The sequence below is a fragment of the Mercurialis annua genome, linkage group LG6 (assembly GCF_937616625.2).
Source record: "Mercurialis annua linkage group LG6, ddMerAnnu1.2, whole genome shotgun sequence".
Classification (NCBI taxonomy): domain Eukaryota; kingdom Viridiplantae; phylum Streptophyta; class Magnoliopsida; order Malpighiales; family Euphorbiaceae; genus Mercurialis; species Mercurialis annua.
Genome location: NC_065575.1, coordinates 1,394,990 through 1,421,134, shown reverse-complemented (window position 1 = coordinate 1,421,134; position 26,145 = coordinate 1,394,990). Strand labels below are relative to the sequence as shown.

The window sequence follows — 26,145 nt, the reverse complement described above, 5'->3', positions numbered from 1 at the left end:
TGACAAATTCTGATACACATTATTTTGATTAGTAAATTTTAATTTTATTTTAACGAGAGGTGTTCGGCAAAAATGCATACGTGGCACTGCTTATTTTTTGTCATGCAGGAGAAATATTTTATTTATATTTATCTGAAAATTTACCATATATGTATAACTTTTTTTAAGAGAAGCAATTTTTTAAAAACCGATTGCATTATGTTGAAAAGAAATTAATATTTAATAATCAAAATAAAAGCGAATTAAAGTTTGTTCATCAAAATAAAATAGTTTGGTCGTTGATATGGTATTGAACTGGCTATTTTCTTGAGCAAGGCTTAACAGTTTGAAGAAAAAGCTAGTAAGAAGTAGAATTTGCAGCAAATTTAACACTGAAAACTATGTCAGATACAAGGTATTATGGCCAGCTCAATCAATCAATTAAATTCTTATGTTTCCATGTTTGTCTTTTCTCTTGAGCATTTAATCAAACAGGTGGAGTGCATGCAATGAAACATCACAAATCATACGTTTATCACTGATATCTAGCAACTTCAACAGATTTACAGTATAAAATTACATCTCTTGTATGCTCTGGGAAGGTAGTATTTGAAATATCAGAATCCATGGCGGTGCAACGGTATGCTTCTAATTTTGTTTTGTTTTCAGCAGGAAGATGATGGTAAAATAGCAAATTTACCATCAAATTTATTTTTATTACTAATTTATATTAAGTTAGAGTTTTGTGTGCCATATAAACATTCAAGGTCATAACTCATAACTATGACTCAAAAAAATATTAAATAGCTAGGTGAAATTTAGGATAAACATTAGGATATCTTTTTGTTTTTTTGTATATCTCCCTAGTTATTTTACACTAAGTCACTAACTGCTTTGAAAGGTTTGGCTCTTGACATAATTTTACTACTCCCTCCGTCCCACAAAGATAGGCCTCCTTTCTATTTTGGGCGTCCCAAATTATAGGCCACCTTCTATTTTTGGTTAATAATTTTAAACCTAAAAGTCTTACTTACCCCTAATAAATGTACATTGTTATCTTCAACTTAACTAATTGCTCCATGTTTCAATATGGAATAAATATCATTTTTTAATACCAATGCAAAATACACCAATACAAAAATTAGTCATCGATACATTATTTATTTATTTAAAAAAATATTAAAGGCTAAAAATGGAAAAGTACACAAATAAACTAATTTTAACTAATATAACTACTTTTTTCTTAATTTCCGTGTTTGTCCAAACGGCCTATCTTTGTGGGACGGAGGGAGTAATTTAGAAGCCAATAATGAGAGAAGCTAAATTAAACTTTGACCCATTATAACATGCAGATTCAAGGAAATTGCTCATATAAGATTATAGTATGTAATCAATGAGTTATTTAATCTCATTATATGATATCAATAATTTAATTCCCAAAGTTTATTAAGTCAAATGATTCTCAACTTTTTTTAATTATGATTGCTACTGCTAGACTCTGCATGCCTGGAGCCCCTTGTTAATTCTGTAGATATCTGATCTTTCCTAAATTGAACATAACTTGTAGAAGAAGTAATGAATCGTCATGTCAAAATGAGAATAATCGATCGTTCTTGTAAATGTGAAATTTTTACATCATTTGAGAAAGCTAACTTTTGTGGGTTTATATTGTTGAACCTTGAAACTTGGGTTTGACCTCCAAGGATATTCAGTTTTGTGAGCGGATTAAGAGTTATGTTGAACCACCACGAGCGATGTCCATAGGGTCGGCTGATTGGTCAGGTTCGATTCAGACACTTATTACTACTTTGATTGTTATATTATTTATAACGTAACGTTATTAGTCAAATAAAATGTCTCCTAAATTTCAGCCACTATTGTTTTAATTATTATTACTGTTATTAATATCTATTTACTACTTCGATTTCACAACTTTGCAAATGGAAGCTCTTCCTCTCTTAATTTTTCGAGCAATATGTGTTTTGGGTGAATTTTTCGAGCAGGATTATTCATTAGGTAAATTGTGTTCAAGTGGTCATTTAACTTGTCAAATAATTAACCATAATTTTGTGAGATTTAACAAACATTTGAGCAACAATGACTTGGCCTACACCCTGAAACTTAATTTATGAAGATGCAATGATGCATCATCATTTTACACATTTTTGCAGGCTCATTCAGGGAAATTACCTAGCTGCTTCCTTTTTTTTATTATATACATTATGACTAATATTTATACATTATGACTAATATTTTTCTGATTAATGTAAAGATCTGATGATCAATTGCTTAAGGCATGTTTTGAATTCTTAAACACGTGCTTAATGCTTATTCTACTTTTAGTTCGGTTTTCTTGGTCTGCTGAGTATAGAAGTGTGCAGGAATAGAACATTAAAACTATGTAATTCCTAGGAAGTATACTTCCCGTGAAGTTAATTTCTCGGGGAGTTGGTATGCTGGGAATAAGTATTTACTTTGTTTGGTTTACTTGCTAATTTTTCGGGAAGTTGCATTTTACTTTTAATTAATTAAGATTTAAAAACAATATTAGCTTCAATAACTGACCAAGCTAATTAAATTTAGGGACACGGAGAAGTAGAATTTACCTTGGCTTTTTTCTAGGGAAAGTGGAATCTCAACATTCCGTGAAGTAGAATGAAAAAGAAGAACTAAGCAAAAAAATACATGCTACTTCCCGGAAAGATACATTTTCTTAGTTAACTTACCCTAACCGAGCGAGGCCTAAGTGAATAAATTTCTTGGCAACTATATGTTTTAGTTTAATTGTTAGTCTCATGACTTATAGAAGCAAGGGAAGAAATTCGAGATAGTATTCTAACAAGTCTTATTTAAATTGAAGCCGGCTGTCAGTTATTCTATATTATTAATATATTGTTTATAGCAGCAAAATATATATGTCAAATGAATTATAATCCTTATTAGAAAAATACATAATTCCTTGTTATAGTTTTCTGACATCAGTTTGGATAAAGCTTGAATAATTGTCAACTTGATTTGAGTAAAACCTAACAGATAGTGTGCTATTTTATAGAATATATAGTAGTGTCTGTCACATTGCAGCAGCTTTGAAAAGTATATCCTTATATATCATTTTAGGCTATGAATCTGAAACACAATCAGAAAACTCGGAGTAGAGAACGCTTTTAGCAAGTCAGACGGAAGTACTACCCTCGTTATAGGTCGATTTTCTTGTAGCAAAATGATTTCCATGTTAAAACTGTTGCATATTTTACTCATTAGTTCTGTTTTTCAGAAACATCTAACCTATGCTCAAGATCAAAGTAACTTCATCTACAACGGATTCAATGGATCCAACCTGAATCTGACTGGACTTGCAATTGTGCAGCCTAATGGTCTGTTACAATTATCAAACATTACAGCTCTCGAAGTTGGTCGCGCTTTCTTTCCGCTACCTCTCAACTTCAACAAGTCTCTTTCATTTTCTACCAACTTCGTTTTCGCCATTGATCCACAGACACATGCTGTTGGTGAGATACTTGCAAATGGTGGCCATGGTTTTGTCTTTGCTCTCTTACCATCTTTGGAATTTGCAATCGAGTCATCAACTCAATACTTTGGAATCTTCAACAAAACCACCGTTGGCTTGTCTTCCAACCATATCATTGCGGTTGAGTTTGATACGATAGAGACTGTTGATTTTGCAGACATCAACAACAACCATGTTGGAATTGATGTCAATAATTTAGTATCTGTAGTGTCAGCTCCACCAGCATACTTTTCAGACAGTCAGGAATCTAAGAACCTAACGCTCATAAGTGGAGAACCGATGCAGGTATGGATAGATTATGATCAAGTGGAGATGATACTAAATGTAACAATTGCTCCTCTAGCAAGCATAAAACCCGAAAAGCCTCTCTTGTCGAAAAATGTCGATCTTTCTTTAGTTCTGTTAGATTCTATGTATGTTGGTTTCTCTGCATCTACAGGTACCATGTCTAGCTACCACTATATTCTTGGTTGGAGCTTTAACAAGGGTGGGCCTAGTCAAAGTCTTGATCTTTCACAGCTTCCTACACTTCCGCCGCCTCCTCTAGACCCTCGACAGCCAAATCCATTTCTAACCTCCCTACGTATAGTCATAATCTCATTGGCCGGGACGAGTTTTGTGCTGATTCTTATCATTGTAGCGGCGTGTTTATTTCAAAGGAGGAAGAAATTTGAAGAATTGCGGGAAGATTGGGAACAAGAATACGGACCTCAGAGAGTTTCCTACAAGGATTTGTATAAAGCAACTGAAGGATTCAAAGACAAACAACTTCTGGGATCTGGAGGTTTCGGGAAGGTCTATAAAGGAGTTTTGCCTTGTTCTGATATACAAGTTGCAGTTAAGAAGTTTTCGCATAATTCCGAACACGGATTGAAGCAATTTGTAGCTGAAATTGCAAGCATGGGAAGGCTAAGGCATAGGAATTTGGTTCAACTTCTCGGCTATTGCAGGCGAAAGGGCGAGCTTCTCCTGGTATATGATTATATGCCAAACGGAAGCCTCGACAGATTCCTATTTCAGAACGACACGCCCAATCTGAACTGGGTTCGAAGATATCAAATCCTGAAAGGAGTTGCATCTGCTCTTCTTTACCTCCATGAAGAATGGGAACAAATTGTTCTACATAGAGATGTGAAAGCTAGTAATGTGATGTTAGATGCTGATCTAGATGGTAGATTAGGAGATTTTGGACTCGCGAAGTTTCACGAACGAGGTTCAATCGCTGAAACAACCTGTGTGGTTGGTACAGTAGGATACCTTGCACCAGAAGTTTCAAGAACAGGAAGAGTCACAACTAGCAGTGATGTGTATGCATATGGGATATTGATGCTTGAAGTGGCTTGCGGAAGAAAGACTATTGAGCCACACAGACCATCCGGTGAAGTGATTTTGGTGGACTGGGTTTTCGAATGTTGGAAAAGAGGTCATATAATGGAGATAAGTGATCCTAATTTAAAAGGTAAATACATGGTGGGCGAGATGGAATTGGTTTTGAAGTTAGGGCTGCTCTGTACTCACACTACACCAACAACCAGGCCTACCATGAGACAAGTGATGCAATATCTAGATCGAAAGGCGGTCTTACCGGAGATACCGCCAGATAGTACTCCTCGTACCGGTTTGGTGATGTTGAATCAAGAATCATCCCAAGATTCCATTTCATCGTCCTCTGAATTCAAAGAGTATTCCAGCTTGTCTATTACTTCTTCGGTCCTCAACTTTGGTCGTTGAATCCGCAGAATTGATGCTGACCTTGGTAAGGTTTTTGATAGAATATTTAAATATCAGTTAGTCTAGTTAGCTAGCTTACATACATCAAAAATCTTTTGTAATCTATTTATATCGCCAAAATCCGTCGCTAAATGTCAGCTTTTTAGTAGTGCACCGAACCTGCGGTCAAAAGTGGTACAAGCATACAAGCAAGATCAGTTAGTTCTCACAAGTAATCTATATATATGTCGAGTACATTTTTCTCAGTCTATAGATTCTCGATGTAAGTCTAGCTCCTGTCGATAAAACAAAGCCAGAAACGCCTCTTTTATCGACGAAACTAGATCTTTCAACATTTCTTTTAGAGTTCATGTATGATGACTTGCCTCAGATGGCATTACAGAAGATCAGTTTATGTACTATGTAATATGCCATTGATAATATTAAATATGTAATAATGTTACATTAACGAGTGATCCATGCATTGATAATATAAATATTATAAAGAAATATTAAGTGAAATCTGAAGCCCAGTAAACAATTTATATCATCAATTAAAATTAGAACCTGCTTCAGTAAGCATTTTAGAGCAATAAAAAACAATTAATTTTTAAAACTTGAGATATAAAAATTTATTTTTAAAACTATGAGAATAAAAAAATAAATAGCCTCATTCTGGGAAATTATCCAGTGGCTCTTATTCCAGGCTCTTCTCAAAGAGTTGACATTTTTATCATACATATTTTGACTAATATTTTTCTAACAGAATCTTGAAGTATACTTGTCATTTTACAATTTATTAAATTTGAAGTTAGTGTATAGGAATATATAAATTTCAACAGGACAAGTGGACAACCATAATTATCATTTTTAATTTTAAAATAATAACACTTTCCAATTTTAAGACTTTGAATTTGCAGTCTTGCAGATGTTGACATTGACTCGGATGAAGCTCTTAAGTAAGCCAATTTAAACTCAGAGATTTTGATTAATCCAATCATTTCAGTTTAAAACTCTGCAGATTAAATTGATTAAGCCATGTTTTCAATTCTTGAACTTCTGCTTATTCTATTTTTTATTTCTGTTTTCTTGAAAAACACTGGTTTTTGTCAAGATCAAGATCAAGCTGACCACTTCATCTACCATGGCTTCAATGAATCGAATCTGAATCTCAACGGAATTGCGAAAATTCACTCTAATGGTCGGTTAGAGTTAACAGACATTTCATACTACCAAATTGGTCGTGCTTTTTTTCCATTTCCTTTCAATTTTTCTAAGTCTTCATTTTCAACCAACTTCGTTTTCGCCATTGACCCCGAATGGCCTAATCTCGGCGGCCAAGGCTTCGTTTTCGCAATATCTACATTGCCAGAGTTTGCAGGCGCGATAGCATCAGGATACTTCGGATTGTTCAATTCTTCAACAATCGGCTTGGATTCAAACCATGTCTTTGCTGTTGAGCTCGACACTATACAGACTCTTAATTTTAATGACATTGATAACAATCATGTCGGAATTGATGTGAATGATTTGGTATCTAATGTGTCAGCTTCAGCAGGATACTTTTCGGACAATGAATTGAAAAGATTGGAGCTGATTAGTGGAAAGCGGATGCAAATTTGGATCGATTATGATGAGGCAGAGAAGCTAGTAAATGTAACCCTAGCTCCTATAACTAGCATGAAACCCGAAAAGCCTCTATTGTCGAAAAAAATCGATCTTTCTTTAATTCTGACAGATTCTATGTATGTCGGTTTTTCATCGTCGACAGGATCTATGGCAAGCTATCATTACATTCTTGGCTGGAGCTTCAACAAAAGTGGGCCAGCTCAAAATCTTGATATGTCAAAGCTTCCTTCACTTCCAAGTAAACCAAAATCACGTAAGAAGACGGTAACAGATTCTAAAATTGTAATCCCATTGATAACAGCAAGTGTTCTTGTGATCATAATCTTTGGAGGTGTTTATATAAGGAAGAAGAAATACGAAGAATTGCGCGAAGATTGGGAAGAAGAATACGGACCTCATAGGTTTTCCTACAAGGATCTACATAAAGCAACTGAAGGATTCAAAGAGAACGAAGTTCTGGGTTCTGGTGGTTTCGGGAAGGTCTATAAAGGCTTATTGCCTTGTTCGGATATACAAGTTGCTGTCAAGAAATTTTCGCATAATTCTGAACAAGGAATGAAGCAATTCGTAGCTGAAATTGCAAGCATGGGAAGGTTAAGGCATAGAAATTTGGTTCAACTTCTGGGCTATTGCAGGCGAAAAGGCGAGCTGCTTTTGGTTTATGATTATATGGCTAATGGGAGCCTCGAAAGATTCCTATTTCAGAACAATACGCCGAATCTGAACTGGGTTCAACGATATCAGATCTTAAAAGGAGTTGCAACCGCGCTTCTGTACCTCCACGAAGAAGGGGACCGTGTTCTTCTCCATAGAGACGTAAAAGCTAGCAATGTTATGTTAGATGCTGAATTTATCGGAAAGTTGGGAGATTTCGGACTAGCTAAGTTCTATGACCACGGCTCATTTCCTCAAACAACTTGTATTGTTGGAACCGTTGGATATCTTGCACCAGAAGTTTCAAGAACAGGACGGGCCACTACAAGCAGCGATGTTTTTGCTTTCGGGATCCTTATGCTGGAAATGGCTTGCGGAAGAAAGACTATAGAGCCAGAAAAACCACGTGGAGAGATGATATTGGCAGACTGGGTTCTCGATTGTTGGAAAAGAGGAGTGATCATCGAGACGAGTGATCTTCAGTTAGACGGTAAATATATGGTCGAAGAAATGGAATTGGTATTGAAGCTAGGGCTGCTTTGTGCTCATTCTATACCCGCAATTAGGCCTACGATGAGACAAGTGATGCAATATCTAGAGGGAAAGGCTGCCTTATCAGACACACTACTCGATGCTCCTCGTGCCGGTTTGACCTTACTTAACCGTGAAGAAACTCTACGTTGCGGTTTGTCATCTTACGAGCACTCCAGCTCGTCTTTGGCTGCCTCGGTCCTTAGTTGCGGTCGTTGAATGTTCAAAATTCATAAACGAAAGACTAATCATGTCCAACTGATATAGGTTATAGGTTCAACCAATTTGATGTAGCAAGTGGTTGAAATCTTCAATAAATCTACTAATATGTTGATTCTCACAAAAAATATGAGATAAGAGTTTAAGACTATATAATTTAGTATCCAACAATTTATTTAATTTCTGCTACATATATTAATTTGTTGATTCATGCTTGAATAGTTGAATGCCAGAGAACAGCTTTTAACCATCTATTAACTGAAAAACATACGATCAAAATCAGTGGCGGAGCTTGACTATAATTTTTAGGGGAGCCAAATTAAATGTTTGATAATATAATTTAAACACAAATTATTAGAAATATTGGTGGGAGTAATTAATTATTAATTGGTGAGAATGTGACTACATCCACATGTGCTTATGAGAGTGTTTAGGTTCAACTATGACCTAATAAATAGAACTAGTTAATAGGTGGTTGAACCTTTACACTTATAAACTCATTTATATTTGTCTTCTAAGCAATGTGGGATTATTTTTAACAGCACACTGTTAAAATTATAAATACAAAAATTAAATAGATTTAGACATAAATTTTAACCTTTTTTTAAGACAAATAAAAATACAAACTTGCTCGTTGGTATTGAATCTGGATGGCAATTAGACTCAGTATCAATAAAAGGTTTTGGATGAATTAGGCTTAGTGAGAGTGGAAAGTTTAAATTGATTAGGTGTTTTATTAACAGTTAAAGAGAAAAACAATATTTGGTTATTTTTAAAAATTAAAAAGATAAGGTAGTATTTAGTAACTTTTTGAAAATTTGGGGGGGCCATTACCCCTCCATGCCTTCAAGAAGATCCGCGGGTGATCAAAATAAAAATAGTACAAAATAATTCTTTAATAACATAAAAAATTTCAAGCACAATAATTTATTATTTGGTACAAATATACAAGTAAGATTAGTATATCTTGGACAAACATAATTATCATTGAATTTTTAATAATAGTTTATACTATTAATGAATAGATAATTTATTTTGTTAAAAGATTTATTTTTTTAAGTAATCCAAATAATAATAATGTTTAAAAGAATTCATAAATTGATCTCTTGACAATTACAAGGGAGAATTCCTTATGCTTTGATTATTATCATAAGTAGAGGTCGGCCCGATTTAATTTGGCTAGGAACAGTGCAATATCGGCCAACCAAAATCTGGAAAATTTTCAAACGGAACCAAACTGACCTTTTAGTTCGGAGCATAAAAAAACCGAAACGAAAAGTCCAGTTCGGTTAAAAAGTCGCTGTTTTTTTCTTATTTTTTTTTATCTTAAAATCAATTGAAACATTAAATAATTAGTGTCTTACAAATTTGTATATATATTTATTAGCAATATTTATATGTTGTATGCAATCTATCAAATTATGTAACAACTACAATTAAGGAATTAAGACCAAAAGAATATAAATATAAATATACACGTATATTATTCTTGTAAAGACCAAAAGAATATAAAGATAACTATACATTTAAATTTAAATTTTTTTAATAGGATATTTTTTATTTGGTTTTTCAGTTTATTAGGTTTTCAAAAACCGAACAACAAATTTTTACCTAATTAACCACCGGACCTGACCGTTCTTACCAAAAAACCGAACTAAACAACAAACTCCCGTTTGGTTTCTCGGTCTAGTTCGATTTTGCTCACCCCTAATCATAAGTGAATTTCTTGATAATATTTATACATTTTCATTAAAAAGTGAGTTATTAATAATGAATAATTTTAATTTTTAAAAAATGATCAATAGTGTACGAAGTTTAATTCTAATTAAGGAATATAGAATTAAATAAAATTTAATTCCAATAGTAAAGTATATATATAATCAAGGGAGTTAATGAGTTTTAATATGCAAAATATAATATACAAATATATAATTATTTGATTGTTTAATGAGCAATTTATTATAAGATTCTCCAAATTTGTTATAAGTCACACTTTACTCCTTATTTGAAAATCAAATGATCTTTCATTTTTATTCCCGTCAATAGTTTAGTCCTTCCGTTTAGTTTCGAGTGTTAGTCAACGGAGTCGAGGGACTTACGGGTAAATTTACTTTTAAACCCAAGAGAAGAAATAGTTGGCTGAAACAAAAGTGAAAGACTAAATCGTTGAGAGAAATGAAAGCGGGACACCATAAAATTCCGTTGACTCCGTTGACTAACAACGGAAATGGATGCAAAGATCATAAATCGTTGACATACATAAAAGTGAGTGACCTGGTTTGATTTTTAAACAAGAGAGGCTAAAGTATGTTAATATATTCATCATCCATATAAAAACCGAATGTGAAAATTTTGAAGTTAATCTAATTAAAAAAATTACACCACTTACAAGAAAAAAGTTTGTAAGTTGTCTTTTCTGTTGAGCATTTAATCAAATAGGTGGAGTGCTAGAGATGAAACATCAGGAAACATGCATTAATCACTGAAGGTGACTGCGAAACTGGTGTTTGAACATCAGGAATCGCCGCTTTTTATGATTGGACGGAAGTTCTTGAAGTATCAGAATCCATGGCGATGCCTGCACAGAGGAGGAGTCAGAAATTGGAAACGGTATGGCTTCTATTTTGTTTTTGTTTTCAGGAGGAAGATGACGGTAAAATACCAAATTAACCATCACATTTATTATTTGTTACAACTTTTTTCTAAGTTAAAGTTTTATATGCCATATGGCCCTGCAACTATAAGAAATGACACTAAATCAAATTTAGTAATGGTACGGAAACGTTCAATCCCGTTTACTTTTATGTTTAAAATATAGTTTCTGTTAATATTAGGGTCATATATGAGACATAAAATCAAAAACATTAGGATTTTTTATATAGAAAATGCTAATGTTGTACTGCCTTATTTGACATGTTTTAATTTGTTCAATTTTTATCTAAAAAACGCATTTCTTTTTAAATCGATATATTCGTTTGTTCACACAGCAGATGGTATAAAAGCTTGGATGCCAGATGCATAATAGGTTACACTCAAATGAGTGTAATGGTCCGCCACGTCATCAGTCTATTACACTCTCTTCACACATTTCTCAACTATGGATTATTACACCTTTAAAATATAATAAATGGGTCCCATATTAATAATAATAATATTGAAAATAAAATTATTATATTTAGTAATTAAATTATTATTAAATATAAATATAAGCATTTTATATGACTACATTTCTTACTAAAATAGGAAAATGAGAGCAGCAGAATTAAATTTTGACCCATTATAACATGCAGATTTCAAGGAAATTTCTTGATGTTATAGTATGTAATGAATGAGTTATTTATTCCCATGATATGATTGTATCAACAATTAAGTTCCCTAATTTAGTTAAGTCAAAGGATTCCCAACCTTTTATCTAGAATTGGAGAAATTATTACGTAGACTCAGTCTACCACGTCATCCGTGGATCAAACCAATCATATCATAACACCTCATTAAATTGAGGGTATTCTTGTAATTTCGTTTGTTATTTGCATACACTTTTAAATAATGATATTATAAGAATACTCTCATTTTAACGAAGTGTTATAATATGATTGATTTAGTCCACGGATGACGTGGTGGACTGAGTTTATTTAAGAATTTCTCATAGAATTGTTATCACTATGTGTCCCAAGAGTCCTTTGTTGATTTTTCAGATATCTAATCCTGCTCAAATTAGTAAACCTTAAACATTAAACTTTTTTTTTTTTTTGATAATTAGGGAGGAAGAACGCTTGTGGGAGAAATGTAACCTACGACCTAACAGTTTGTTGCCCAGCGCCTATACTATTTGAGCTATAACTCATTGATATTTTTAAACTTTTAAAACGTAATGAATGTGTTATTTTGACCAAATTTCAGAAGGCAATAGTAATAATTAACCAAAATTTTATGAGAATCAACAAACATAGGAGCAACATTAATAGCTTGGCCTGCACGCTGCAACTTAATTTATGAAGATACAAGACAATAATACAATAGATATGCATCATTTTACTCGTTTTGGTAATTTACTTAGCTACTTACCTTTTTATTATATACATTATGACTAATATTTTTCTGATTAAGTTAACAGATGATGCTGAGTGGATATTCTTAATTTACAATTCAATAAACTCGATGTTAGTACACAGGGAAAAACAAAATTTAAAGGAAAAACAGGACACTTATAACTATCATTTTCATTCACCAATAAAAAAATATAACTGAACATTTTAAATTTATTGTTTTTTGTCTTTTGACCTGACTATGGGCTAAAGCATTAGCAGCCAATTTGGGATTTCATTAAAAATTTGAGATTTTTCAACTTGAAATTTGCATAAACCTTTTGATTAAACCAATTTGAGATTTCAGCTTATTCTACTTGTTAGTTCAGAATTCTTGAAACACTTTGGTTTTTCTCAAATTATTTCTACAAGTTCAAGTAAATATCTGATGAAATTGTCCGTTGAGTATAGAAATTTTCAAGAATATAACATTAAGTGAAGAATTTACACGTTTTAGTTTAATTGTTAGTCTCATGAGTTCCAGAAGCAAGGGAAGAAAATCAAGATAGTAACATTTTTGACTTATTTATATAGCGGCCGGCTATCGTTTATTCTATATTATCAGTAAATTGTTTATAAAATAGCATATATATATATCAAATTGATTATAATTCTTATTAGAAAAATACATTATCCCTTGTTATAGTTTTCTAACCTCAGTTAAGATAAAGCATGAATTATTGTCAACTTAATTTGAATAAAAACTAATAGATAGTGCTATTTTATAGAATATTAGTGTCTGTCACATTGCATCAGCTTTGGAAAGTATTTGCTTATTTATGCAATACCATTTCAGGCTGTGAATTGGAACACAATCTCATTAATGGCTTCCATGTTAAAGTTGCTGCAAATTCTACTCATTGGTTCTGTTTTCCTGAAACACATAAGCTATGCTCAAGATCAAAGTACCTTCATCTACAACGGATTCAATGCGTCCGACCTGAATCTGAGTGGGCTTGCAGTTGTGCAGCCTAATGGTTTGTTACAGTTAACAAATATTACAGACCTCCAAGTTGGTCGCGCTTTCTTTCCGCTCCCTTTCAAGTTCAACAAGTCTCTTTCATTTTCTACCAACTTCGTTTTCGCCATTGATCCTCAGACACATGCTGTTGGTAATACATCTGCAAATGGTGGCCATGGTTTTGTCTTTGCTCTGTTACCATCTTTGGACTTTCCAAATGTTTCATCAACCGAATACTTTGGAATCTTCGACAAAAACACCAGTACTGGCTTTTCTTCCAACCATATCATTGCGGTTGAGTTTGATACGGTAAAGACTGCTGATTCTTTAGAGAAGGACAGCAACCATGTTGGAATTGATGTCAATAGTTTGACATCTATAGTGTCAGCTCCAGCAGCATACTTTTCAGACAATCAGGAATCTAAGAACCTAACGCTCATAAGTGGAGACCCGATGCAGGTATGGATAGACTATGATCAAGTGGAGATGATACTAAATGTAACAATTGCTCCTCTAGCAAGCATAAGACCTGAAAAGCCTCTGTTGTCGAAAAATATCGATCTTTCTTTAGTTCTGTTAGATTCTATGTATGTTGGTTTCTCTGCATCTACAGGTTCCATGGCTAGCTACCATTATATTCTTGGTTGGAGCTTTAACAAAGGTGGGCCTAGTCAAAGTCTTGATATTTCGCAGCTTCCTCCACTTCCGCCACCTCCTCCGCTTCCTTCAGACCCTCCACAGACTCATAAATCGCTAATCTTACCAGGTATAGTCATAATCTCATTGTCGGTGACGAGTTTTGTGCTGATTCTTATCATTGTAGCAGCATATTTATTTCTAAGGAAGAAAAAATACGAAGAATTGCGCGAAGATTGGGAACAAGAATATGGACCTCAAAGATTTTCCTACAAGGATCTGTATAAAGCAACGGAAGGATTCCAAGACAAACAACTTCTGGGATCTGGAGGTTTCGGAAAAGTCTATAAAGGAGTTTTGCCTTGTTCTGATATACAAGTTGCAGTCAAGAAGTTTTCACATAATTCCGAACACGGAATGAAGCAATTTGTAGCTGAAATTGCAAGCATGGGAAGGCTAAGGCATAGAAATTTGGTTCAACTTCTAGGCTATTGCAGGCGAAAGGGCGAGCTTCTCCTAGTTTATGATTATATGCCAAATGGGAGCCTGGACAAATTCCTATTTCAGAATTACACGCATGACACGCAGAGTCTAAACTGGGTCCAACGACATCAAATCCTGAAAGGAGTCGCATCTGCTCTTCTTTACCTTCATGAAGAATGGGAACAAATCGTTCTGCACAGAGATGTGAAAGCTAGCAACGTAATGTTGGATGCTTATCTGAATGGTAGATTAGGAGATTTTGGACTCGCGAAGTTTCATGAGCGAGGTTCAATTGCTGAAACGACATGTGTGGTTGGTACAGTAGGATACCTTGCACCAGAAGTTTCAAGAACAGGAAGAGTCACAACCAGCAGCGATGTTTTTTCTTTCGGGACATTGATGCTTGAAGTGGCTTGCGGAAGAAAGACTATAGAGCCACGCAGACCAGCCGGTGAAGTGATTTTGGTGGACTGGGTTGTTGAATGTTGGAGAAGAGGTTATATTATTGAGACAAGTGATCCTAATTTAAGAGGTAAGTACATGGTGGAAGAAATGGAATTGGTTTTGAAGTTAGGGCTGCTTTGTACTCACACTAAACCCACAGCCAGGCCTACCATGAGGCAAGTTATGCAATATCTAGACGGAAAGGCGGTCTTACCGGAGATACCGCCGGGGACTACTCCTCGCAGAGGTTTGGTGATATTAGATGAACAACCATCTCAAGATTTCATTTCATTGTCCTCTGAATACAATGAGTATTCTAGCTTGTCTATTACTTCTTCAGCTCTCAACTTTGGTCGCTGAATCTCCACAATTGATAGGATATTCAAACATCAGTTAGTGTAGATAGCTAGTTTACATCAATCAAAACTCTTTTGTAATCTCTATATATCATGTATCTTTACTCAAAGAATATGAATAAGAATATCTCACTACACCAAATTACGGCTTTCACAGCCCCAATAGATGTTCAACGAGCTAAATCGATGTTCGATCAGCTCATCGCCTTGAGAAATCCTGCTTAGATTCTTCTTATCATTCTTTTATTCGTTCAATGACATTAAAACCAAGTTAATTTTCTTGCAATGGATGTTCATGTTTGTTTGTATAATTTAAGGCTGAACTTTACAAAAGTGGCCAATATAAGTAGGGGTGTGCGTCGGTCGTTTCGGTTCGGTTTATATTTTGAAGAAACCGTCGGTTTTTAAGTACTTATATTTTGAAACCAAATTACAATCTTTTTATAGTAAAACCGAAAAAATTGACTACCGCAATTTTTCGGTCGGTTCGGTTCGGGTTCGGTTTTGTCATTCGGTTTGGGCCTTCTATTGGGCCAAGGCCAGGGCCTTTAAACTTAACAAAAATAAAACCAATTTTACTATTAAGACTACAAAAAATGAACTGATCTATTACTATTTGGATACAATAAATAATACATACATCCCTTTCCAAAATTGCAAAAAATTTACAAAATTACAATTCAGCAATTAACATATTACAGAACCACAAATTTACAGTTCAGCAATTAACATATTACAGCAATAAATGTTCATATATGCAAAATATATGAACTTCAAAGTTCAGATAGCACCGGATCCCACCAAAATGCAATCCATAAGCTGATTGTAATTCATCAAGCAGCTCAGCTGTGTGCAGGAGCAGGAGAAGCAGGTAATTAAACAGACTATGAACCATAAAAATTAAAAAATTAAACACTAAACCTACTAAATACTAGTTAATAGTTAAAAGATTAATAAAAAACAGGGGCTCAGAAATATGCTTATCGTTTCATTTGTAATGCGAACTAAGACATGGTGGCTCAAAAATGTGTCGTTTCATCGTATCAATAAAGAAGACATTACAAAATCTGAGAGTGGTGGAAGCTTCATCATTGCCCAAAACTAAAAGTTTGAAAATATTACTTAAAAAATTTGAAAGTAAAACTTAAAAGTTGAAACCAGAAATTTCAAAACAGGTCAATAACTTTGAAACAAGACATTTCAAATGAGGTCTCTAAAAGTCTAAATCAGTCATGAATCAGAAAGCAAGTTAAAACTGTAAATTGAAACAAGGAATTTCATTACAGAGCAGTCAACACCAAAAATGAAAGTTTGAAACCAGGAATTTCAAAAAAGATCAAACTCAGAATAAAACACTTAAGTTTAATCAATATCACAGACATTATAGAAAAACTAAAATAAACTATTTTGAAAGAGTTAAAAGAGTTAGAAAATCATACTTTTAATTTTGCTTCCCACCACCAATTTAGGAAAAGTTCAGATTCAGAAGGGACTAGCAATGAGTCAATGACTGATGCTTTTCAGAAGGGTCACAGCGACAGGATCCATCAAATGGATATAAGCTTCACAGCTTTTCAGAGCATCAAAGAATCATAGCTTCTGATTTCAAAAGAGGCAAGGGACATTGGAACAGATCAGTTCCTTCAGTTTGGCTTCCACCATATTAAAGCTCCAAACTACACATGATGAACATGTGTTCCAAAAGCAAAAAGATTGATCATAGCATACTTTGGTTCAGAAAGCAGGAGGGCCAACATTTGACAACTCTGAAAAGCCAAAAGAAAAAGAAAAGGAAGTTCAGAATTAAACAGATAATGATTAATGGTAAACATGAAATAAAAATAGATTGAAGTACATAACCTTGCTCAAATATCTCAAGCTCTTCGATTGACTCTTCTATAACCAGAGGGGTTTTACTTGCTTGTCTAAGCCAGTCCTCGGTACAGATGAGTGCCTCCACCAATTTAGGAGTCAGGGAACTCCTGAAGCAATCAAGAACTCTCCCACCAGCACTGAATGCAGACTCAGACGCCACGGTGGAAATGGGAACAGCAAGTATATCGCGGGCAAGTCGAGAGAGAACTGGAAAGCGTGATGAGTTATGCTTCCACCAATTTAGAACCTCAAGATCATCATCATCCTCAATCAAATCCTCACTTAGATAAACATCTAACTCACTCCTTCGAGCACTTGAGGTTCCCATTTCCCTCCTGTGCTGCTTGAATCGTGCCTTCATTACTGAAGGATGTTTATTCTTTCTTGCACCAGGGACAGAGGCCAAGTTCAAGCCCTTTTCAGGTTGTGACAAGGGAGTCTCAGAGCTTAACTCAGTGACAGAAATATTGCTCCCACCAGATTCATACAAAGTTTTGTATTCATTAAACAACAAGTTAAGCTCATCAACAACAGACTTGTACAACACAGCACCATTGACATTCCCAAACATAATACAGAGAGAGTATTCCATGCCCTCTAACTTAACTGAAGGATCAAACACATAGGCAAAAAAAATTAACTTGTTCATTTTATCAGGATCACCCCAATATTTGTCAAACTTCAGTTTCATTTTCCCACCCAAATTGTTCACATCAAAATCCTCACTTAACATCATATCAGACAATACAACATTTAAATCACAGATTTCTTGAAAATGCATGTCTGAAGTAACATACAAAGAACCAGATATTCGCAAGGTGACATAATAAAAGTGTGAAAGACAGTCTGCAAACTTCCTAACCACCTCCCAAGTTAGGGAATCAGGAACACTCCCACCCAAATCACTCTTAAAAGAAGATTCATCCTCATCATATTTTTCAAATGCTTTCTCATATAAACAGGCAGTTGAAAGCATTAAAAATGTTGAATTCCAGCGAGTAGGTACATCAAGACATAATCCCTTTTTAGTTTCTACTCCTACAAACTCAGCAGCTTCCTTAAATTTTTTAAGTCTAGCAGGACTATTCCTTATGTACCTCACACAATCTCTAACCTTTTTAACAGACTCATTAACATCTTTTAAACCATCACTAACAACTAAATTCAAAATATGAGCAATACAACGCATATGCAAATATTTTCCTTTAGTTACAGCAGTTCCCCAAGACAACATCTTTTTCTTAAACACAGAAACAGCAACATCATTACTACTGGCATTGTCCATGGTAATAGAAAAAACATTCTTTACACCCCATTCAACAACACAATTTTCCAAACATTTAGCAATATATTCACCCCTATGACCACTAACAGGCATAAAAGCAATTATACGCTTATGCAATTTCCAAGCATCATCAATCCAGTGACAAGTGACACACATGTAGTTTATTCTTTGAATGCTAGTCCAAGTGTCAGTTGTAATACTAACCCTTTGACTATGATCTTTTAAGAAAGTTTTAAGTTTTATCTTCTCATCAGCATAAAGTTTAAACACATCTCTAGTTACAGTCCATCTTGAAGGTATTTTAAACCTAGGACATGCTGTACTCATCAACTTTCTGAACCCTATGCCTTCTACAAACCTAAGGGGCAACTCATCAACAATGATCATGTAAGCTAAGGCCTCCCTAATAGCATCTTGACAAAATTTCCAAGCCCCTATGTTTACTTTATCACCAACATCATCAAGAGCATTACAATTAACAGTTTGCAAAGTTAATAAGGTCTGCATGGTTTGTTTACTCTGAGGGTTTTTCAAACAAGCAAGCATATGTGCCATTAGGGTTGAGGTCCCATTAATTTTACTATGACACTGGTACACTTTGGCACAATACAAACATTTAGCAGAAACTACCCTACCATCATCATCAAAAATATTTTCAAAATGGTCCCAAACAGCTAACCTTCTAACAATGGGCTTCCTTTTTTTTTGTATTAGGCTCAACTACATTCTCTTGTTGAGCCTGTGTTGAACCCTCAATATTACCCACAGCAGCAGCACCATCAACAGGAGCAATAGGACTGGGAGCTATATTGCTCTCAGTCCCAATTCGCTCAACTATTGGAATCTGCAAAAGGAAGATCAAGCCACAACAAGTTAGTATCCATTTCAGAAACACAGAAACAATGAACCAAAAAAAATTCACAAAGACAGTCTGATCAATCAAGTTACATGTGAATTGGTTTCCATCTGCCAACAAAGGGACTTAGGCTTCCACTTTTATAAAAACCAGAGAATCACAGATAAAACCAGAGAATCACAGATACACAAGCAGATCACAGGCTTCCACCAAAAATGGTAAACATGTACAGAGAAAAATGAAATTGTCAAATACTGACTAATAGATCATCACAGAAAATCAACATAATCAAAAGAGAAAACGAATTTTAAAAGATACTACCTTTGATCAATGGCACAAATCAACAGATTCAGGCTTCCACCCCTTCAATGTCTCCACATATGTCAAAAGAGAAACATAAACAGAATTGTCAAAGACCATGAAATCAACCACCAAACTCAAAAAAATAACAACACTAAGAACAGAGACAAAGTAGGTAGTACCTTAGGTCATAAATACCTCAGAAACTGAAGCTTTGCTCCAACAAATCCATCATATCAAGTTCAAAACATGCGTATAATCAAATAAGAACAGAAATAAGTGAACAATACAGAAGAACCATAGATCTGTAACTCAAATCGTATATAATAAGTTATAGATCTGGAAAATTGGAAAACCTCACCATTTGTGAACAATCAGTTCCTTTTCTTCCTGAATCATCATTAACAAATCGTTAATAAGATTCTCAAACTCATAGATGACAGAGGCAGAGCAACGAAGAGTCCAAGAGCCACAAATAAAGATTATAAAATGGCTTAAACAGACATAATTAAGTGGTGGAAGATGAGAATCAATCGAGAAGCCATTGATTTAGAGCAGTTATCACTAAACAAAAGAGAGATGAGAGTAATTTTAGGGTTTGGTTGGGTGCTGTGTGAGTAATTTAGGGTTCAGTTCATCAGAGAGGGAGGATGAGAGAGGCGAGAGAATTAGAGTGAGTGAAAGTAAGAATGTGAGAAGAGAGTGATTTTAGGGTTAGGGTTTTTTTAGAGGGAGTTTATATATGAGGGCAAAACTCACCGTTTTGCTAGGAGAAAACACACGCGTGCCCAAGGTCTGGAACCTTCTGCACGCGTGCCAGGGCGTGGGATAAAACGACATCGTTTTATCTCTTCGGTTTTTCGGTTACTTCGGTCGGTTCCAGACCCTAACCGAACCGAATGTCGTTTAACCGAAGTTCTTCCCCTCCCCATCCAAACCGCACCGTTTCACCGAAATTACCGAACCAAAGAGTCTGATTCGGTCTGGTTCGGTTCGGTTTTTTCGGTTGATACGGTTTTTGCACAGCCCTAAATATAAGCATTTACATTTCTTACTATAAAGTTGATAAATGAGAGCAGCAGAATAAAATTTTGACCGATTCTCACAGCATATTCAAGGAACTTGCTCACTTAATATTATACTCCCTCTGTCCCGTTTAAGAAGGGACATATCCCATTTTTATTTGTCCCATCTAAGAAGGTCATATCGTGTTTTCTGTGCCAATTTATATTAAATTTCCACTTTTATCCCTTTAGTTATTTCAATATGCATTAAATGCAACTCAATTTACAATACATTTATTCTATTATTAGGAGAAATTATACTAATTAATAGGGGTAGACATGACAAAATAAAATATTGTCTTATTTTATTAATCTTTGTTCAAATTCATTTGTCCCTTCTTAAACGGGACGGAGGGAGTAGTAGGTAATCAATAAGTTAATCATTTTTATAATATGATGATATCAGTAATGCAATTCCGAAAATTTGTAAGTCAAAGGATTCCTAAATTTTAATTAGAATTTTAATAACTAGACTATTCCTACGCGGAGTCCCGTTGATTTCTTAAGATATTTGATCTTGTTTAATGGAACATAGCTAATAGAACAAGTAATTAATCCATCATCATTGTTAGAAAGCATGTCTGAAGAAGAAGAGTGTTATAGAATAATCTAGAAAAATATAGAATGTATAATAATTAATAAGGGTGTTGTAGAATAATCTAGAATAATATAGAATATGGAGTAAATAATAGAAGATAGAATGTAATTAATGAGGGTAGATCTAGAATAGAAGAGTCTAGAATAGAAGACTCTAGAATAGAAAATAGAATAGAAACTTCTCCTATTGTGTATATATATATATACCTCCATCATCAATAGAAAAACAACAATTTCAGATTTACATTTCTACTTTCTACATGGTATCAGAGCAATCTGAAAAATTTGAGTTTCCTCTTTTCTATTGAAATTTTGAGATTGCCCTGTGAGCAATCTGTTCAAGTTTCGTTCTGCCCTAGTGAGCAGATTTTGAAGGTTTCTTGAGTCATCATTTTCCGAGGCTATCTTCTTCAATTTTTTGTATACTTTTGGCATCATGAGTGATTCCAAATCCGTTTCTGTCACCACTGATATCATCCCGGCAACAACGAAAATTACGGTTCAAAAATTAAATTGGTCCAATTTTCGTGGATGGAGAAAGACAATACGTGTTTATCTACGAAGTATCAACAAGGCTTATCACTTGACAGATAATCCTCCGGATGACAATACCAAAGAAGCTTGGTTAACAGATGATGCCTGAATATTCTTGCAGTTGAGGAACTCAATTGACAGTGAAATACTTCCTCTCATTGATCACTGTGAGTATGTTAAGGAATTAATGGATTATCTAGACTGTATGTATTCGGGTAAAGGCAATATATCTCGTATATATGACGTGTGGCAGAGTTTTCGTCGTACTGAATAGCAAGATCTTTCTCTCACTGCTTACTTTATGAACTTCAAGCGTACCTACGAGGAGCTTAATGTTTTATTGCCTTTTATTCCTGACGTGACAGTCCAATAGGCTCAACGCGAACAAATAGCTGTAATGAGTTTTCTTTCCGGTCTTCGTCCCGAATTTGAGTCAGTAAAATCTCAAATTCTTTCCAGTCCCCAAATTCTGATGCTGCAGGAAACTTTTAGTAGGGTGGTCCGCATTGAATCAATCCCATCAACAGCTCCATCTCAGCCAACTAATGCCCTTATTAGTCGAAATTCTGATTTCGGGCGTTTCAGCAAAAACATTAATAATGGGGGAGGTTCAAGTAATCGGCAAGAACAGGGGGGAGTTGTGTGCTCTATTGTCATGAGCCCGGACATACAAAACGAGCTTGCAAGAAATTGCAAAATAGGCTGCAACGTAATTCGTCTGCGCATATTGCAACTACAACTTCGTCTACTCAACCGGATGATAAGACAATCATGGTTTCTGCATATGAATATGCTAAGTTCTCTCAGTATCAAGAGGTCCCCCTCGCAGTCTATTACTGCTATTGCTGACTCAGGTAATCCAAGTCAATGTCTTCTTTCCTCTTCATCAAAATGGGTCATTGATTCTGGTGCTACATATCATATGACAGGTAACCCCAATTTATTTTCCTCTTTTCAACCACATTCCTCTTCTAACACCGTTAGTTTAGCAGATGGATCACCCTCACGTGTTATTGGCTCAGGCACTATTAATGCCACCCCATCCCTTTCCTTATCATCTGTCTTACATCTTCCATAGTTTTCCTTCAACCTAATCTCTGTTAGCAAACTTACCCGAGCATTAAACTGTTGTATCTCATTTTTTCCTGACTATTGTCTTTTTCAGGATCTTATGACGAAGAAGACTATTGGTAAAGGACACGAGTCAGGAGGACTATATATATTGGATACTCAGGTGCCTAAGCCCATTGCATGTTCTACCGCCCTCAGTCCATTCGATGTTCACTGTCAATTGGGTCATCCATCACTTCCGCTACTTAAACAGTTATATCCTCAGTTCTCAAGTATATCTACTTTAGATTGTGAGTCTTGTTAGTTTTCCAAACATCATCGTGTGTTTTCAGGTCCAAGAGTCAGTAAACGGGTTAGTAGTCCTTTTGAGTTAGTTCATTCTGACATTTGGGGTCCTTGTTCAGTGGTGTCTAAAACAGGATTCCGTTATTTTGTCACTTTTGTTGACGATCATTCTCGTGTTACTTGGCTTTATTTAATGAAAAATCATTCCGAGTTATTTTCACATTTTACTAATTTTTGTGCGGAAATTAAGACGCAATTTAATCGTTCTGTGCTTAACTTAAGAAGCGACAATGCAAAAGAATATTTATCCAACTCTTTTCAAACTTACATGACTCAAAACGGTATACTTCATCAAACTTCTTGTGTTGATACACCTTCTCAGAATGGTGTAGCTGAAAGAAAAAATAGACATCTCCTTGAAACCGCTCGAGCTCTTCTCTTTCAGATGCAAGTTCCTAAATCATTTTGGGCGGATGCGGTTTCAACCGCTTGTTTCTTAATCAATCGTATGCCGTCTTCTGTCCTTCATGGTAAGCCTCCTTATAGTATTCTATTTCCCAACAAACCTTTATTTCCTATCGAACCACGAATCTTTGGGTGTACATGTTTTGTCAGAAATGTTTGTCCTCATGTTACAAAACTGGATCCCAAGTCTCTTAAATGCGTCTTTCTTGGTTATTCTCGTCTTCAGAAAGGATATAGTTGCTATTGTCCTGATCTTAATCGATACTTGGTATCTACTGATGTTACATTTTTTGAAAGTACTCGTTTTTTTCCTATATCTCCTTCAGAACAGACTGAGGATGATGATTGGTTGATTTATACGACTACCAGTATAGTAGCCGCGGACTCCAACCCACCACCAATTCAGCGACCACCTATTCACCATGTCTATTCCAGAAGACGAGTGTCCAATGATTCATGTCCTGTACCTATAGCTTGTTCATCATCAGATTCTTCTCCCGACTTAGACCTTCCTATTGCTATTCGGAAAGGTAGTGTAGTTACCCCATTTCTTCCTTTGTATCTTATGATCATTTGTCACCTTCTTCCTATTCTTTTATTGCCTCTATCGATTCCATCACTATTCCCAAAATTGTGCATGAGGCTTTATCTCACTCTGGTTGGCGTCAAGCCATGATAGAAGAAATGACTGCATTAGATGCAAATGGTACTTGGCAATTGGTTGATTTACCTACAGGCAAAAAGGCGATCGGATGTAAATGGGTATTTACTATCAAAGTTAATCCGGATGGGTCGGTGGCTCGTCTTAAAGCCCGTTTAGTAGCTAAAGGCTATGCTCAAACTTATGGAGTGGATTATTCTGATACTTTCTCTCTTGTTGCTAAAATGGCATCTGTTCGAATTTTCATCTCCTTGGCTGCTACACATGGCTGGCCATTACATCAACTTGACATTAAAAATGCCTTTCTTCATGGTGAACTTCAGGAAGAAGTTTACATGGAGCAACCACCAGGATTTGTTGCTCAGGAGGAGTCTGGGAAGGTATGTCATCTTCTTAAATCATTATATGGGTTGAAACAAAGCCCGCGAGCTTGGTTTAGAAAATTCAGTGAAGCCGTTGAGACATTTGGGATGAGAAAATGCAAATCTGATCACTCGGTTTTCTTTAAACATTCAAAATCTGCCATCATTTTGTTAGTGGTATATGTTGACGATATTGTCATTACTGGGAGCAATTCTACAGGCATTTCATCATTGAAGTCCTTTCTTCATTCCCAGTTTCATACGAAGGATATGAGAAATTTGAAATATTTTTTTTGGGTATTGAGGTAATGAGAAGCAAGAAAGGTATTTTTCTGTCCCAACGAAAATATGTCCTTGATTTACTGCAGGAAACGGGAAAACTAGGGGCAAAACCGTGCAATGCACCAATGCATCCTAATATGAAATTCACAGAAGACGGTGAATTGTTTGAGCATCCTGAAAGATATAGACGGCTAGTTGGAAAGTTGAATTATCTTACAATAACTCGACCCGATATTGCCTATTCAGTTAGCGTGGTTAGTCAATTTATGGCAGCTCCTACAGTTCATCATTGGGCAGTCTTAGAACAAATATTGTGCTATCTAAAAGGAGCTCCAGGACGAGGAATTCTCTATCAAAATCACTGGCACACTCAAATCGAATGCTTCTCGGATGCAGATTGGGCAAGTTCTAAAATGGACAGAAGATCAACTACAGGCTACTGTGTTTTTCTTGGAGGGAATCTAGTTTCATGGAAAAGCAAGAAGCAACATGTTGTATCTCGATCAAGCGCGGAGTCGGAATATAGAGCTATGGCAAAAGCAACATGTGAGATCATGTGGATATACCAACTTTTGATGGAAATCGGTCTAAATTTGTCTTTGCCGACAAGACTTTGGTGTGATAATAAAGTTGCACTTCACATTGCTGCTAATCCAATATTTCATGAGCGAACAAAACACATTGAAGTTGATTGTCACTTGTTCGTGGAAAGCTACAACAAGGTCTAATCACTACTAGTTATGTGAAGACAGGAGAACAAATAGCGGACATATTTACAAAAGCATTAAATGGAGTTAGAGTGGAGTATTTCTGTAACAAGCTAGGCATGATTGACATCTATGCTCCAGCTTGAGGGGGAGTGTTATATAATAATCTAGAAAAATATAGAATGTATAATAATTAATAAGGGTGTTGTAGAATAATATAGAATATGGAGTAATCAATAGAAGATAGAATGTAATTAATGAGGGTAGATCTAGAATATAAGAGTCTAGAATAGAAGACTCTAGAATAGAAAATAGAATAGAAACTTCTCCTATTGTGTATATATATATATACCTCCATCATCAATAGAAAAACAACAATTTCAGATTTATATTTCTACTTTCTACAAGGAGAAATAAAATTAGACCAAAAAATCGCCTAATTCGCAAACTTCATATTTGGGCAGAATTACATAATGTCACTATGATTCAATGTTTTTCATAAATTTTGGTGCAAGGTATTAAATTTACATTATAAGTCTATAACTACTACTTCTAAACCTTAAATGCATGAAATTTTGAAGATAT

The 26,145-nt window shown here is 35.1% G+C and overlaps 3 protein-coding genes across 8 annotated transcripts; all 3 read left to right on the top strand.

Annotated features, from left to right (window-relative positions):
• The first annotated feature begins 192 nt into the window (after positions 1 to 192).
• LOC126685868 (L-type lectin-domain containing receptor kinase I.8-like) lies at positions 193 to 5,687 on the top strand. 6 transcript variants are annotated; one of them, XM_056106270.1, is made up of 4 exons: positions 193 to 394; positions 475 to 619; positions 1,692 to 1,761; positions 3,097 to 5,687. In XM_056106270.1, the coding sequence occupies exon 4, from the start codon at positions 3,200 to 3,202 to the stop codon at positions 5,237 to 5,239; it is 2,040 nt and encodes a 679-aa protein (XP_055962245.1). In that variant the 5' UTR covers positions 193 to 394; positions 475 to 619; positions 1,692 to 1,761; positions 3,097 to 3,199; the 3' UTR covers positions 5,240 to 5,687. The 6 variants fall into 6 exon arrangements, with proteins under 6 accessions (XP_055962245.1, XP_055962247.1, XP_055962246.1 ...); XM_056106272.1 differs by having other exon boundaries at positions 541 to 619; positions 1,692 to 5,687; XM_056106271.1 differs by having other exon boundaries at positions 541 to 619; positions 1,683 to 5,687.
• Positions 5,688 to 6,229: 542 nt separating this feature from the next.
• LOC126685871 (L-type lectin-domain containing receptor kinase IV.2-like) lies at positions 6,230 to 8,367 on the top strand. The gene has a single exon (XM_050379848.2). It carries the CDS (start codon positions 6,257 to 6,259, stop codon positions 8,249 to 8,251), a length of 1,995 nt encoding a protein of 664 aa, XP_050235805.1. The 5' UTR covers positions 6,230 to 6,256; the 3' UTR covers positions 8,252 to 8,367.
• Positions 8,368 to 13,140: 4,773 nt separating this feature from the next.
• Positions 13,141 to 15,358, top strand: LOC126685867 (L-type lectin-domain containing receptor kinase I.8-like). Its single transcript, XM_050379841.2, has one exon. It carries the CDS (start codon positions 13,160 to 13,162, stop codon positions 15,218 to 15,220), a length of 2,061 nt encoding a protein of 686 aa, XP_050235798.2. The 5' UTR covers positions 13,141 to 13,159; the 3' UTR covers positions 15,221 to 15,358.
• Positions 15,359 to 26,145: the final 10,787 nt, after the last annotated feature.

Excerpts from the sequence above, each read along its gene's own strand:
- LOC126685867 (XM_050379841.2), top strand. The coding sequence starts at position 13,160 with ATGGCTTCCATGTTAAAGTTGCTGCAAATTCTACTCATTGGTTCTGTT.
- LOC126685871 (XM_050379848.2), top strand. The coding sequence starts at position 6,257 with ATGTTTTCAATTCTTGAACTTCTGCTTATTCTATTTTTTATTTCTGTT.
- LOC126685868 (XM_056106272.1), top strand. The coding sequence starts at position 3,200 with ATGATTTCCATGTTAAAACTGTTGCATATTTTACTCATTAGTTCTGTT.